This window comes from Physeter macrocephalus, chromosome 16 (genome assembly GCF_002837175.3).
Source record: "Physeter macrocephalus isolate SW-GA chromosome 16, ASM283717v5, whole genome shotgun sequence".
Taxonomy (NCBI): Eukaryota; Metazoa; Chordata; class Mammalia; order Artiodactyla; family Physeteridae; genus Physeter; species Physeter macrocephalus.
This window is the reverse complement of record NC_041229.1, coordinates 60516255-60531354: the sequence shown is the minus strand read 5'-3', so window position 1 is coordinate 60531354 and position 15100 is coordinate 60516255. Positions and strand designations below refer to the sequence as shown.

The window sequence follows — 15100 nt, the reverse complement described above, 5'->3', positions numbered from 1 at the left end:
AGATTGCTTTTGCTATTTGGGGTCTTTTGTGTTTCCATACAAATTGTGAAATTTTTTTTTCTAGTTCTGTAAAAAATGCTAGTGGTAGTTTGATAGGGATTGCATTGAATCTGTAGATTGCTTTGGGTAGTAGAGTCATTTTCACAATGTTGATTCTTCCAATCCAAGAACATGGTATATTTCTCCACCTATTTGTATCATCTTTAATTTCTTTCATCAGTGTCTTATAGTTTTCTGCATACAAGTCTTTTGTCTCCTTAGGTAGGTTTATTCCTAGATATTTTATTCTTTTTGTTGCCGTGGTAAATGGGAGTGTTTTCTTAATTTCACTCTCAGATTTTTCATCATTAGTGTATAAGAATGCCAGAGATTTCTGTGCATTAATTTTGTATCCTGCTACTTTACCAAATTCATTGATTAGCTCTAGTGGTTTTCTGGTAGCATCCTTAGGATTCTCTATGTATAATATCATGTCATCTGCAAATAGTGACAGCTTTACTTCTTCTTTTCCTATTTGGATTCCTTTTATTTGTTTTTTTTTTTTTTCTCTGATTGCTGTGGCTAGAACTTCCAAAACTATGTTGAATAAGAGTGGTGAGAGTGGGCAACCTTGTCTTGTTCCTGATCTTAGTGGAAATGGTTTCAGTTCTTCACCATTGAGAACTTTGTTGGCTGTGGGTTTGTCATATATGGCCTTTATTATGTTGAGGAAAGTTCCCTCTATGCCTACTTTCTGCAGGGTTTTTATCATAAATGGGTGTTGAATTTTGTCAAAAGCTTTCTCTGCATCTATTGAGATGATCATATGGTTTTTCTCCTTCAGTTTGTTGCTATGGTGTATCACGTTGTTTGATTTGTGTATATTGAAGAATCCTTGCATTCCCAGAATACACCTCACTTGATCATGGTGTATGATCCTTTTAATGTGCTGTTGGATTCTGTTTGCTAGTATTTTGTTGAGGATTTTTGCATCTATGTTCATCAGTGATATTGGCCTGTAGTTTTCTTTCTTTGTGACGTCTTTGTCTGGTTTTGGTATCAGGGTGATGGTGGCCTCATAGAATGAGTTTGGGAGTGTTCCTCCCTCTGCTATCTTTTGGAAGAGTTTGAGAAGGATAGGTGTTAGCTCTTCTCTAAATGTTTGATAGAATTCGCCTGTGAAGCCGTCTGGTCCTGGGCTTTTGTTTGTTGGAAGATTTTTAATCACAGTTTCAATTTCAGTGCTTGTGATTGGTCTGTTCATATTTTCTATTTCTTCCTGGTTCAGTCTCGGCAGCTTGTGCATTTCTAAGAATTTGTCCATTTCTTCCAGGTTGTCCATTTTATTGGCATACAGTTGTTTGTAGTAATCTCTCATAATCTTTTGTATTTCTGCAGTGTCAGTTGTTACGTCTCCTTTTTCATTTCTAATTCTATTGATTTGAGTCTTCTCCCTTTTATTCTTGATGAGTCTGGCTAATGGTTTATCAATTTTATTTATCTTCTCAAAGAACCAGCTTTTAGTTTTATTGATCTTTGCTATTGTTTCCTTCATTTCTTTTTCATTTATTTCTGATCTGATCTTTATGATTTCTTTCCTTCTACTAAATTTGGGGTTCTTTTGTTCTTCTTTCTCTAATTGCTTTAGGTGCAAAATTAGGTTGTTTATTCGAGATGTTTCCTGTTTCTTAAGGTATGATTGTATTGCTATAAACTTCCCTCTTAGAACTGCTTTTGCTGTATCCCATAGGTTTTGGGTCGTCGTGTCTCCATTGTCATTTGTTTCTAAGTATTTTTTGATTTCCTCTGATTTCTTCAGTGATCACTTCGTTATTAAGTAGTGTATTGTTTAGCCTCCATGTGTTTGTATTTTTTACAGATCTTTTCCTGTAATTGATATCTAGTCTCATAGCGTTGTGGTTGGAAAAGATACTTGATATGATTTCAATTTTCTTAAATTTACCAGGGCTAGATTTGTGACCCAATATATGATCTATCCTGGAGAATGTTCCATGAGCACTTGAGAAAAATGTGTATTCTGTTGTTTTTGAGTGGTATAGTATTATTTGAAAGTGGGTTTTATTATTTGTAAATGTATACTACAAACTGTAGAGCAACCACTAAAAGAAGTAAAAATAAAAGTATAGGGAATTCCCTGGCAGTCCAGTGCGCTTTCACTGCCGAGGACCTGGGTTCGATCCCTGGTTGGGGAACTAAGATCCCACAAGCTGCACAGTGAGGCCAAAAAATACTACTAATAAATTTTTTTTAAAAGTATAACTGGGGGCTTCCCTGGTGGCGCAGTGGTTGAAAGTCTGCCTGCCGATGCAGGGGACACGGGTTCGTGCCCAGGTCCAGGAAGATCCCACATACTGTGGAGCGACTGGACCCGTGAGCCATGGCCGTTGAGCCTGCGCCTCCGGAGCCTGTGCTCCACAACGGGAGAGGCCACAGCAGTAAGAGGCCTGCGTACCGCCAAAAAAAAAAAAAAACAAGACCCAACTATATATCTAAAAGAACCCCATTTTAAATAAAAGGACACATAGATTAAAAGTAAAGGAATGGGGAAAGATATATCAGGCTGACAATCAAAAGAAAGCAGGAGTAGCTATATTAATTTCAGATAGAGCAGACTTCAGAGCACAGGAAGTTATGAGGGATCAAGAGGAGCATTACAGGGCTTCCCCGGTGGCGCAGTGGTTAAGAATCTGCCTGCCAGTGCAGGGGACACGGGTTCGAGCCCTGGTCCAGGAAGATCCCACATGCCGCGGAGTAACCAAGCCCGTGTGCCACAACTACTGAAGTCCGCATGCCTAGAGCCTGTGCTCCACAACAAGAGAAGCCACCGCAGTGAGAAGCCTGTGCATCGCAATGAGGAGTAGCCCCTGCTCGCCGCAATTAGAGAAAGCCTGCGCGCAGCAATGAAGACCCAACGCAGCCAAAAATAAATAAATAAATAAATTAATTTTTAAGAAGAGGGGCATTACATAATGATAAAGGAGTCAGTTCTCCAAGAAGACATAACAATGTCTTAATGTGTGTGTACCTAACAGTAGGGTGTGAAAATACATAAGGCAAAAAATGATAGTATTGCAAGGAGAAATAGGTGAATCCACTGTTGTACTTGGAGAATTCAACACTCCTGTGTCACAAAGGGGCAGATCTAGGAAGCAGAAAATTCATGAAGGCAAGGCTGAACTCAATGACACCATCAATTAACTGAATATAATGGATATTTATAGACTACTTCATCCAGCAACAGCAGAATAGACAATCTTCTCAAGTTCTCATGGAGCATTCACCAGGATAGACCACATTGTGGGCCATAAAATATACCTTAACAAATTTAAATGAAAAAAAATCATATATTTTCTGCTCTCAGTGCACAATGGAATTAAATCAGAAATCAGTAACAGGAAGATAGCTGGAAAATCCACAAATACTTGGGAGATTAAACAACATGCTGCTTAAATAACACATGGATCAAAAAAGAAATCTCAAGAGAAATTTAAATATGTTTGAACTAAATGAATATGAAAACAAAACATATCAAAATTTGTGGATACAGCAAAAGCAGAGCTTAGAGGGAAATGTATAGCACTGAATGCACATATTAGAAAAAAAGGAAATATCTAAAATCAGTCATCCAAACTTCCACCTTTGGAAACTAGAAAAAGAGCAAATTAAATCCAAGATAAGCAGAAGAAAAGAAATAATAAAAATTAGAGCAGGAATCAATGACATTGAAAACAGAAAATCTAGAAAAAATCAACAAAATCAAAAGTTGGTTCTTTGAAAAGATTAATAAAGTTGATAAACCTGTAGCCAGGCTAACTAAGAAAAAGAGAGAGGATACAAATTCCTAACATCAGAAATGAAAGAGGGGACATCCCTACAGAGCCAGTGGACACTAAAGGGATAATAAAGGAATACTATGAACAATTCTATGACCACAAATTTGATAACCTAGATGAAATGGACCAACTCCTTCAAAGACACAATCGATCAAAACTCACACAAGAAGACAATCAGAATTGGCCTATATCTATTAAAGAAATTCATTGAATAATTAATAAACTTCCAAAGCAGAAAGTACCAGGCCCAGATGGGTTCAGTGGTGAATTCTACCAAACATTTAAGGAAGAAATTATACCAGTTCTCTACAGTCTCTTTCAGAAGGTAGAAGCAGAGTGAATACTTCCTAACTCATTCTATGAGGTCAGCATTACCCTAATACCAAAACCAGACAAAGATATTATAAGACAACTATAGACCAATGTCTCTCATGAACATAGATGTAAAAATCATTAACCAAACATTAACAAATTGAATCCAGCAGTGTATAAAAAGGATCATACACCATGACCATGTGGAATTTATCCTAGGTATGCAAACCTGGTTCAATATTTGAAAAATTAATTAATGTAATCTATCACATCAACAGGTTAAAGAAGAAAAACTACATGAACATATCTATATATGCAGAAAAATCATTTGACAAAATCCAACACCCATTCAAGATAAAAATTTCTCATTAAGCTAGGAATATAGGGGAACTTCCTCAACTTGATAAAGAATATCTACCCAAAACTTACAGCTAACATACTTTCCTGGTGAGAAGCATGAAGTTTTCCACTAAGATAAGGAACAAGGCAAGGTTGTTCCCTCTGACCACTGCTTTTCAACATCATACTGGAAGTCCTAGCTAACACAGTAAGGCAAGAAAAGGAAATAAAATGAATATAGATTTGAAAGGAAGAAATAAAACCATCTTTGTTCACAGATGAAATGGTTATCTATAGAAAGGATCAACCAAAAACCTCCTAGTACTAATAAGCTATTATAGCAGGGTTGCAGGATATGCAGTTAATATACAAAAGTCAGCTGCTTTCTTGTATACCAAGAACGAACAAATGGAATTTGCAATTAAAAGCACAATACCAGGGACTTCCCTGGTGGTCCAGTCGTTAGAGTTCACCTTCCAATGCAGCGGGTGTGGGTTCGATCCCTGGTCGGGGAGCTGAGATCCTACGTGACTCGCAGCCAAAAAACCAAAACATAAAACAGAAGCAGTATTGCAACAAATTCAGTAAAGACTTTAAAAATGGTCCACATCAAAAAAAATCTTTTAAGAAACCCCACAATACCATTTACTTGAGCACCAATAAAAATAACATATGTAGATATAAATATAGCAAAATATGTACAAGATCTATATGAGGAAAACTGTAAAACTGACGAAAGATGTCAAAGAAGAACTAAATGGAGAGATATTCCATGTCCGTGTAAAGGAAGACTCAATGTTGTCAAGATGTCAGTTCTTCCCAACTTGATTTATAGACTCATTGCAATCCCAGTCAAAATCCCAGCAAGGTATTTTATAGATATCAATAAACTGATTCTAAAGTTTATATGGGGCTTCCCTGGTGGCGCAGTGGTTGAGAATCTGCCTGCCAATGCAGGGGACACGGGTTCGAGCCCTGGTCTGGGAAGATCCCACATGCCACCGAGCAACTAAGCCCGTGAGCCACAGCTACTGAGCCTGCGCGTCTGGAGCCTGTGCTCCGCAACGGGAGAGGCCGCGACATCGAGAGGCCCGCGCACCGCGATGAAGAGTGGCCCCCGCTCGCTGCAACTGGAGAAAGCCCTCGTACAGAAACAAAGACCCAACACAGCCTAAATAAATAAATTTATTTTTTTAAAAAAATAAAGTTTATATGGAGAAGCAAAATACCTAGAATAGCCAATACAGTATTGAGGAGAAGAACAAAATTGGAGGACTACTTACCCAACTTCAAAACTTACTATAAAGTTATAGTAATCAAGACACTGATACTGGTGAAAGAATAGACAAATAGATCAGTGGAACAGAATGGAGAGCTCAGAGATAGACCTACGTAAATTTATCGGTTGATTTTTGACAAAGGGGTAAAGGCAATACAATGGAGCAATGAGTCTGTCCAACAAATGGTGTTAGAGCAATCAGACATCCACAAGTAAAAAAAAAAAAAAAAAAGGTTCTAGACACAGGCTTTATACCCCTCACAAAAGGTAACTTAAAATGGACCACAAACCTTAATGAGATCACAAAGCAAAACTGTAAAACTCTTAGAAGATAACATAGGAGAAAATCTAGGTGACCTTGGGTTTGGCAATGACTTTTCAGATACAACATCAAAGGCATGATCCCTGAAAGAAAGAATTGATAAGCTAGACTTAATTAAAATTAAAAATTTCTGCTCTGCAAAAGAAACTGTCAGGAGAATGAAAGCACAAGCCACAAACTGGGAGAATATATTTGCAAAAGACCTATCAGATAAAGGATTGTTATCCAAAATATACAAAGAACTCTTTAAACTCAGTAATAAGAAAATAACCTGATTAAAAGTGGGCTAGAGAGACTTGCCTGGTGGCGCAATGGTTAAGAATCCACGTGCCAATGCAGGGGACACGGGTTCAATCCCTGGTCTGGGAAGATCTCACATGCCGTGGAGGAACTAAGCCCGTGCACCACAGCTACTGAGCCTGTCCTCTAGAGCCAAAGAGCCACAACTGCTGAAGCCCGCTCACCTAGAGCCCATGGTCCACAACAAGAGAAGCAACTGCAGTGAGAAGCCCACACACCGCAACTAGAGAAAGCCCGCACGTAGCAATGAAGACCCAACCCAGCCATAAATAAATAAGGGAAAAAAAAGTGGGCTAGAGACCTTAACATATAGCCCACCAAAGAAGATATATAGATGGCATATAAGTATATGGAAATATGCCCCACATCATACATAGTCACGGAAATTCAAATTAAAATGAGATACCACTACACACCTATTAGAATGATCAAAATCTGAGACACTGACAATACCAAATGCTAGCAAGGATGTGGAGCAACAAGAACTCTCATTCATTGCTGGTGGGAATGCAAAATAATACAGCCACTTTGGAAGATAGTTTGGTGGTTTCTTGCAAAACTAAACATACCGTTACCAAATCCAGCAATTGTGCTCCTTAATATTTCCCCAAAGGAGCTGAAAACTTATGTCCACACAGAAACCTGCACACAGATGTTTATAGAAGCTTTATTCATAATTGCCAAAATTTGGAAGCCACCAAGATACCTTTCAGTAGGTGAATGGATAAATAAACTGTGGTACATCCAGAGAATGGAATATTATTCAGTACTAAAAAGAAGTGAGCTATCAAGCCATAAAAAGAGATGGAGGAATATTAAATGCATATTACTAAGTGAAAGAAGTCAATGTGGAAAGGCTACATACTATATGATTTCAACTATATGACATTCTGGAAGAGGCAATACTATGGAGACAGTAAAAAGATCAGTGGTTGCTAGGGATTGGGGGGATGGAGAGATGAATAAGCAGGGCACAGAGAATTCTTAAGTCAGTGAAACTACTCTGTATGAGACTCTAATGATGGATATGTGTCCATGAGGACATTATATGTTTGTCCAAATCCATAGAATGTACATCAATAGTGAACTCTCAGGTAAACTATGGACTTTGGGTCATGGTATGTCAATGTAGGTTCTTCATTTGGAACAAAGGTACCGCTCTGATGGGGATGTCAGTAATGAGGGAGGCTCTGCATATTTGGGAGCAGGGTGCATATGGGAAATCTCTGTGCTTTCCACTCAATTTTGTTGTGAATCTAAAACTGCTGTAAAAAAAAAAAAAGTATTTTTTAAAAGAGGACAAAGGATCTGAATAAACTTTTCTCCAAAGAAGATATGTGAATGGCTAATAAGCATATGAAAAGGTGTTCAACATCATTATACATCAGGGAAATTCAAAATCATATTGATCTGCCATTTCACACCCATTGGGATGCTTTTTACCAAAAAGACAATACGTGTTGTTGAAGATGTGGAGAAATTGGAACTCTCATACACTGCTGGTGGGAATGTAAAATGGTGCAGCTGCTGTGGAAAACAGTTTGGCAGTTCCTCAAAAGGTTAAGCATAGAGTTTCATAAGACCAGACAGTTCCACTACTAGATATATGCTCAAGAGAAATGAAAGCATGTCTACACGAAAACTTGTAAATGAATGTTCGTAATAGCTCAAAACTATAAACAACCCAAATGTCCATCAACTGATGGATGGACAAAGAAAATGTCATATATCCATACAATACAATATTATTTGGTAATAGAAAGGAATGAACTACAATACCTGCTGCAACACTGAAAACATGCTAAGTGAAAGAAGCCATTCACCAAAGATCACATATTGTATGATCTTGTTTATGTGAAATGTCAAGAAGAGGCAAATCTATAGATAGAGATCCAAAGTAAATCAGTGGTTCCTTGGGCTGGGGGGAGATTGGAGAGTGATGGCTGACTGGTATGTGGTTTCTTTTTGGGGTGGTAAAAATGTTTTAAATTTAAATGGTGGTGATGGTGGCACAACTCTGAATATACTAAAAGCACTGAATAGTACATTTTAAGTGGGTGAATTTTACGGTATGTGAATTAGATCTCAGTAAAGCTGTGTTAAAAACAATTCAGGTGTATAGAGGTATATGACTGTAGGACAAATTGTGAATGTGAGTGCTGGGATGCAATAGCAATTTTTTTTTTATGATAATCCTTTTATTTTTTAAACTTTTTATGTTATATTGGAGTATAGTTGATTACCAGTGTTGTATTTCAGGTGTACAGCAAAGTGATTGCAATAGCAATGCTTTTATGTGCATATGAATTACCTAGGTATCTTATTAAATGCAGATTCTGATTCAGGAGGTCTGGGATGGATTCTGAAGCATCTATTTCTTAAGCTCTCAGGGTGCTGATGCTTCTGGGCTGTGGATCATGCTCATCAAGGTGGTAAAGGATTTCTTTTTTTTTTTTCCAGTGAATGGGGTCAGTCTAAAGAGCCTTTCTGGATCCAGGAAGATTTGTCTAGCATTTTGCATGAAGGCAGAATGTGGTTTGGTGGAAGAGAGGGGCGGAAGGGACAAAGTAACCAGCCTGTGTAAAGACTCAGAGACCACCGAGTATCAGTATTTGTGGGGGATAGGAGGCCTATTTGTGGTATTACACTGGTGGACCATGAGTCTTTCGCTGAGAAAATATCAGTCAACCGCAGATCATTTTCCATTTTTGTAAAGTTTTCTCTTGCCCTCTGCCTGACATTTTTGGTCTAACTTCTTTCAAATCTGGACCTAGGTAGATTGACATGACTAGAGACATTGCGACATCCTAGGAGGGGAGTGATTGGTTGGCAAAAAGACATTCTGGGTATGGGTCTTAGGAGTGGGAAATGGGCCCATCAATCAGTAATCTTGCCCTGAGAGCCTACCTAATTAGCTACTTGAGCTCTGAACAGGTCAGGTTTAGACTGACTTACTTCTTGGCCCCAGATGAATAAACTCATTAATGAGGGAGCAAATGAAGATGTATTTCCAGATGGTACAGGTTAATTATAGGTATAGCTTATAGCTTTCCTTGTTTTTCCACCTGAGCTAGAAGGCTGATTTGGATGTAATTTTAAAAATCTTTTCGTTCAGCATGCAAATATTAAAGCCAAATCATGTCTTTACTCAGCATTACTCCACTCTGGTGCTCGTACTACTCCACGAAGTGCTAAATGGTCCTCTAAGCACCAGGTCTAGTCTCAGCCTTAGTGCTTGCCCTTCTGAGCTGTTCCCTGAGCTCTGAAAGCATTACTGCCCTGTGCTTCACCAACATTCAGTTCCCTGGCCTCTCTGAGTACTTTTTAAAGTACACTCACTTTCCTAGGAAGAAAGGCAATGAAATCACTTGCTCACTTGGAATATACTTACCCTCACAGCCCCACAATGAAGTCAGACTTATTCTCTGTTTTCCAGTGGGAGAAACAAAGGCACAGACAGTAGCATGCTTGACCACTATCTCATGGAGAGGCGTCCCCATGCCTGGTCTGGTTCTCTGGATCTTCCTTGTTTTCTCTTCAATGGACTTACCTTGCTTCTTTGAACATGTAGTTGTGTTGTTTTGTTTTGACGTGTAGTTTTTTTAAACGTGATTTTATGGGTGCCTCCAGAAAATGAATACTTCTTTCTCAGATGCTTATTAGGTATTTTTCAAGTGTTTGTTTACACTCCCATTTAAGCATCTCCAGGTGGGGTGCTGGTTTGTCAGCAGACTTACTTCTTACCCTGTTGGAGGGAATTCTGTTCAATTTCACAAGTACTCATTGAGTGCTTAATATACACTCAGCTCTGCTATTCTCCTTGAAAGACGAAAAAGCAGTGTATTCTCTTCGGCTCTGTGGGATTTTCTAGGATGGGAGCAAGATAGACATAAGCAGGACTTGGACTAGGGTGAAGCAAACAAGGCGCTGGGCGCAAACTTGAAGGAGGCACTCGCTCTCAAGGTCATGCAAGTGCAGTGTCAGTACCTGAAAATGTGTGCCTTCTTAAATTTTGAGCTCTAGGTCCCTTGCTTGCACCACCCTGGTCCTGGCCCTGGATTTAAGAAGCAGTTAGGTCACTTGGAAAGCATGTCTAAGATAACATAAGATTGTGGTCCTTAATTGTCTGCTCAGGTACCACCTAGCTGGACCTTTCCATTTCCTGCATCTACTTGTCTCCTCTTGGAGGGGACCTCTGTCCTTCTGGGGAGATGAAGGACTGAGTCAGGTCACATGAATAAATTCTGTGAGGCAGTGTGAAGTAGGATGAGGAGGGTGGTTGACTTCATTACCCTGATTGGCTGGGGGAAGCCTTGGGATATTGTTTCTTCCCTCCCCTCCCCTTCCCTCTGTCTTCCCCTCTCCTTCCCTCTCCTCTCTTTTCCCTCTTCTCCCCTCCCCTCTTTTCCTCCTCTACCCTCCTCTTTTCCTTCCCTCCCTCCCTCCCTCCTTCTCTCTCTCTTTCTTTCCCTCCCTCCCTCCCTCCCTCCCTCTCCCCCTCCCTTCCTTCCTTCCTTCCTTACCTCCCCTTCCCTTCCCTTCCTTTCCTTCCTTCCTCAGCTGGGACATGTAGAAACCAGAAAGCCCTCTCTAAGCAATGGTGGACATTCCCAGTACACACACATAAAGGATGCATGGTAAATATGTACTGATTTTACTCAGTAGTAGTATGGAGTTCTGCCCATTTTACTTCAAATATCCCACTTAAGGTACTTTTCTGAAGTTATCAGAGGAACAGTGGGAAACTGGGCCTTGAACTTCATAAGTACTAAAGGAATATTTGTTGATTGATTCCTTTGGTGATTATGAGGGCCTTTCTTCTGTATATCAAGGAGCATTTTCATCTCAGTTCAGTATGAGAATGTATCGAGTGACTCATGTACTGAGGCTTTGGGTATGCTTCTGTATGGCTACAAGGAAGTAGAAGACTTGAGCTGTGATCTCAAAGAACTTAGTAGTATTCTAGAGCAGTGGTTTTTCAGCTGGGACAATTTTTGTCCCCCAAGGGACATTTGATAATGTCTGTAGACTTTTTTGGTTTTATCTGTGGAGATGCTGCTGGCATCTAGTGGGTAGAGGCTAGGGATGCTGCTAAACATCCTACAGTGTACAGATCCCCACCCCACCCCCAAAAAAAACCCCAGAGAATCAACCAGCCCAGAATATCACTAGTGCCAAGGTTTAAGAAATCCTGCTCTGAAAGGATAAGACTAACAAATAGAACTGGAACTTTGAGGTTGGAAGGCCACACTGCTACTTTTTTTTTTAACATCTTTATTGGAGTATAATTGCTTTACAATGGTGTGTTAGTTTCTGCTTTATAACAAAGTGAATCAGCTATACATATATCCCCATATCTCCACCCTCTTGCGTCTCCCTCCCATCCTCACTATCCCACCCCTCTAGGTGGTCACAATGCACTGAGCTGATCTCCCTGTGCTAGGCGGCTGCTTCCCACTAGCTATCTGTTTTACATTTGGTAGTGTGTATATGTCCATGCCACTCTCTCACTTCTTCCCAGTTTACCCTTCCCCCTCCCCGTGTCCTCAAGTCCATTCTCTACGTCTGCGTCTTTCTTTATTCCTGTCCTGCCCCTAGGTTCTTCAGAACCATTTTTGTTTGTTTGTTTGTTTTTAGATTCCATATATATTACACTGCTAGTTAATAGCAGAGCAAGGACTTGGACTAGTGTGAAGCAAACAAGGCGCTGGGCACAAACTTAAGCTTAGTTCACCCTAGTCTAATGGGGCCATTTAGAGTCAAATGGTATTATATGACAGAATATTTTATCTAGCTTTATGTCCCACAAATCCTAATTCATACTTTTAGCTCTAGCAGTGTGTGATCATTGTATGTTGGGCAGGGACAGTTCTAAGACAGTAATGGGTTTTTATGGTGGTGTCTTTCTACAGGTTGATATGTCAGACCTCTCTCCAGAGGAGCAATGGAGGTAAGTGTGACAGTGTGGGCCCCTCATGGTGGGAACTGTAGATTAATCCTACTAATAGAGTTGTATATCTACCCTTTTTGCTTCCTTTTCTGTGGCAGGCAGTGACCTATGACCAGTAGGACAGGTCATTTGAGATCTTTCCCAGTACTTGGGTCACTCCTGGGTAGCTCCCTCGGTCCTTAGGAGTAAATAGATTATTGCACCAAACCATCCATCTGGGTTTTGAATACCAGTTCTGCCATTTCCTAGCGATGTGATCTTGGGCAAGTTACTTAACTTCACACTACCTTAGTTTTCCCAATTTGTAAAATGAGGATCATAACAGTTGTGAAGATTAACATGTGTGAAATCCTTAGAACAGTGCCTGGCATGTGGTAAACTTCCAGTAAGTGTTACCTGCTTTAAGGATGATTATCATCATTAACATCATCATTATCCGTGAAACAGGGCAGAGAGCTCTGTTTGAGAAAATGGGAGATATGTCTTCTGATCTCAACTCTGCTACTAACTTGCTTTGTAACCAGAGTGAGTCAACAAATAATTTATTGTCATTATTTCTCATTGGTAGAGGAGTTTCAAAAGTGCTTGCCCCACAAACTTTATAAGGTAACTGACCAGTGAGCTGAAATCAACCAAGTAAAGTTTAATAGTGAGAAAAAAAATCTCGTTTAGATTAAAACTATTGACTATAAAAAATGTAGAATGGCAAAGATATCAACTCATATGACAGGCCCAGCAAGATTTTAGGTGACTTTAAGCTTAATATGCACTAGTTGTGTACCTGAGCTACCAAAATATTCTACAGTTTGAGAAGATGTTCATTGAAAATATACTGTCTGCCTTAACGGAAGTGACAGTGCTACTGTGTTCTGCTTTGCTGAGTCCACATTGATTTTGTTGTAAACACTGCATATGAAGAAGATCTTTAGCTAGATATGTCTAGAAGAAGGCAATCAGGATTAATGGTCTTCACATTATGTTATATGCATCGTGTATAAAGATCTAGAACTGTTAACCTAAAAGGGCCCAGGAAAATGATGGTAGAAACAGGATTGGTTTTGTTTTTTTAAATAATATTATGATAAATATTTGAAGGGGCAGCGTTGGGAAAGAGAGAGTGGATATGTTCCAGAGTGTAGGATTAGGTCCAAAGGATTGAAGCTGTAGATAATTTTGTCTCATTATCTGAAACATTGTTAATAATCGTGGTATATTGTGAGGCACAGAGCTTCCTGCTTCTTAAAGCTTTGGAATTTTATTCCTTCATAAGCACACATGAGTTCCTACAATGTGTCAGACACTGCTGGTTCTAGAATAGATTATTTTAAGAGGCATGTATTCTCAGCCAGTGGAGGTATTCAAACAAAGGATTGCAAAAATAATTTTTGTGTTGAGTGGTAACTTGAGCTAGGTGACTTTTGTTTTTTTCTCCGTCCTTTCTTTGATTTCTTGTTGTACACATCCATTTAGTTATATACTGTCTGAGAACAAGAAACTTATCTCTTATTATCTTTATAACTCCCCACAATCCTTGGGATTTTAAAATATCCTTTGCCCTTTTAGTTTAGCTTATCCTCACAACAACCCTATGAGGGAGGCAGAAAAGCTAAGGACTCGTTTTGATGGATGAAGAAATTGTGATGTAGAGATGTAAATTTTCTTGGCTAAGGCCACATAGGTTGTGTCTGAACCTAAGTTTTTGACTCCTACCCCTATTATATTTTGTCAGATTCTGTCACGTAGGATAAAGTTTTATGTAAGATGAACCCTTAGGTGCTGTGACTGCCAGGCTGACTGACATTTGGCTGCCCACCAAGTTTCTCCCCTCCTAACATTTTATTATGAAAAATCTCAAATATACGGAAAAGTTGAAAGAATTGTACAGTGAACACCCTTGTACCCACCACCTAGATTCTACAACTAACTTTTTGCTATATTTTATGATTTATCTATCCATATTGCATCCCACTGGGTTATTCTTGCTTAGTCTCTCATTGCCCTTGGGAATTCCATGAAGATACCATTTATGTTGTCCTTTCCCTTTCTCCCTAATACCCCTGGGTATGGAGAACTTGCACAAAAGCTCCTGACTACGGGTTACATTTGTATTTAGTTTCCTAATTCCTTCTTTATTCCTCTCCCTTGGCTGTAGGAGTGACTTTTCTTTCCTGTTCTCAGAGGAAGGTTTTTGCCTATACTGGCCAAGGGAATCTCTTGCTGCCAATCCTTGGGACCAGAGAATGCCAGCATGTAAACTCTTAGATTAAATAAGAGTTTCCAGTTGTACTCTCCTTGAGCCCTTGAAGAGTCTATTTACCTGTGGATACTGATGATGAAGTCACTGTTGGAATAGTGTAAAATTGAAGCACTACTGAAGTTCAGATTTTTCAGGCTTTAGTCCTTAGGATCTCTGCTCCTGGCAGAGAGAGTAGGACAAATAAAGCAAGACTTTAACCCTGGAATTAGCACATATTTGCAATATTACTTCTTTATTGGTGTCATAAATATCATTGAATAAGAATATGAGCCTTTATGGCTGTGACCTCTCTGGGTTACTTTCTTCTTCCAGTGACAGGTTGAAATAGGACTGAAATGGAAAGGTATCAGCTGTTTTTAACATTGGGGGCGGGCAGCAGACCACCCACCTTTAACCCCAATACCTAACCTTGGTGACTAGGGCCCATAGAACCCCTGTTCTATCCCAAAATGCCTGTCCTCTAGGGCATGTGTGTTTCTAGCCCCTATTTCCTACAGTACAAGAGTGT

General features: G+C 39.5%; 1 protein-coding gene across 6 annotated transcripts in view; it reads left to right on the top strand.

Annotated features, from left to right (window-relative positions):
• The window catches only part of RNF121 (ring finger protein 121), a 95239-nt gene that overhangs the window by 24407 nt on the left and 55732 nt on the right, over positions 1-15100 (top strand). For 4 of the 6 annotated variants that reach the window (XM_028501547.1, XM_028501546.1, XM_055078708.1 and 1 more), the window contains one exon: positions 12298-12335. In XM_028501547.1, the coding sequence (XP_028357348.1) occupies positions 12304-12335 (32 nt within the window). In that variant the 5' untranslated portion in view covers positions 12298-12303. Of the gene's footprint in view, positions 1-10945; positions 11023-12297; positions 12336-15100 lie in introns of all 6 variants that reach the window. The other 2 variants (XM_055078707.1, XM_055078710.1) reach the window with 1 other exon arrangement.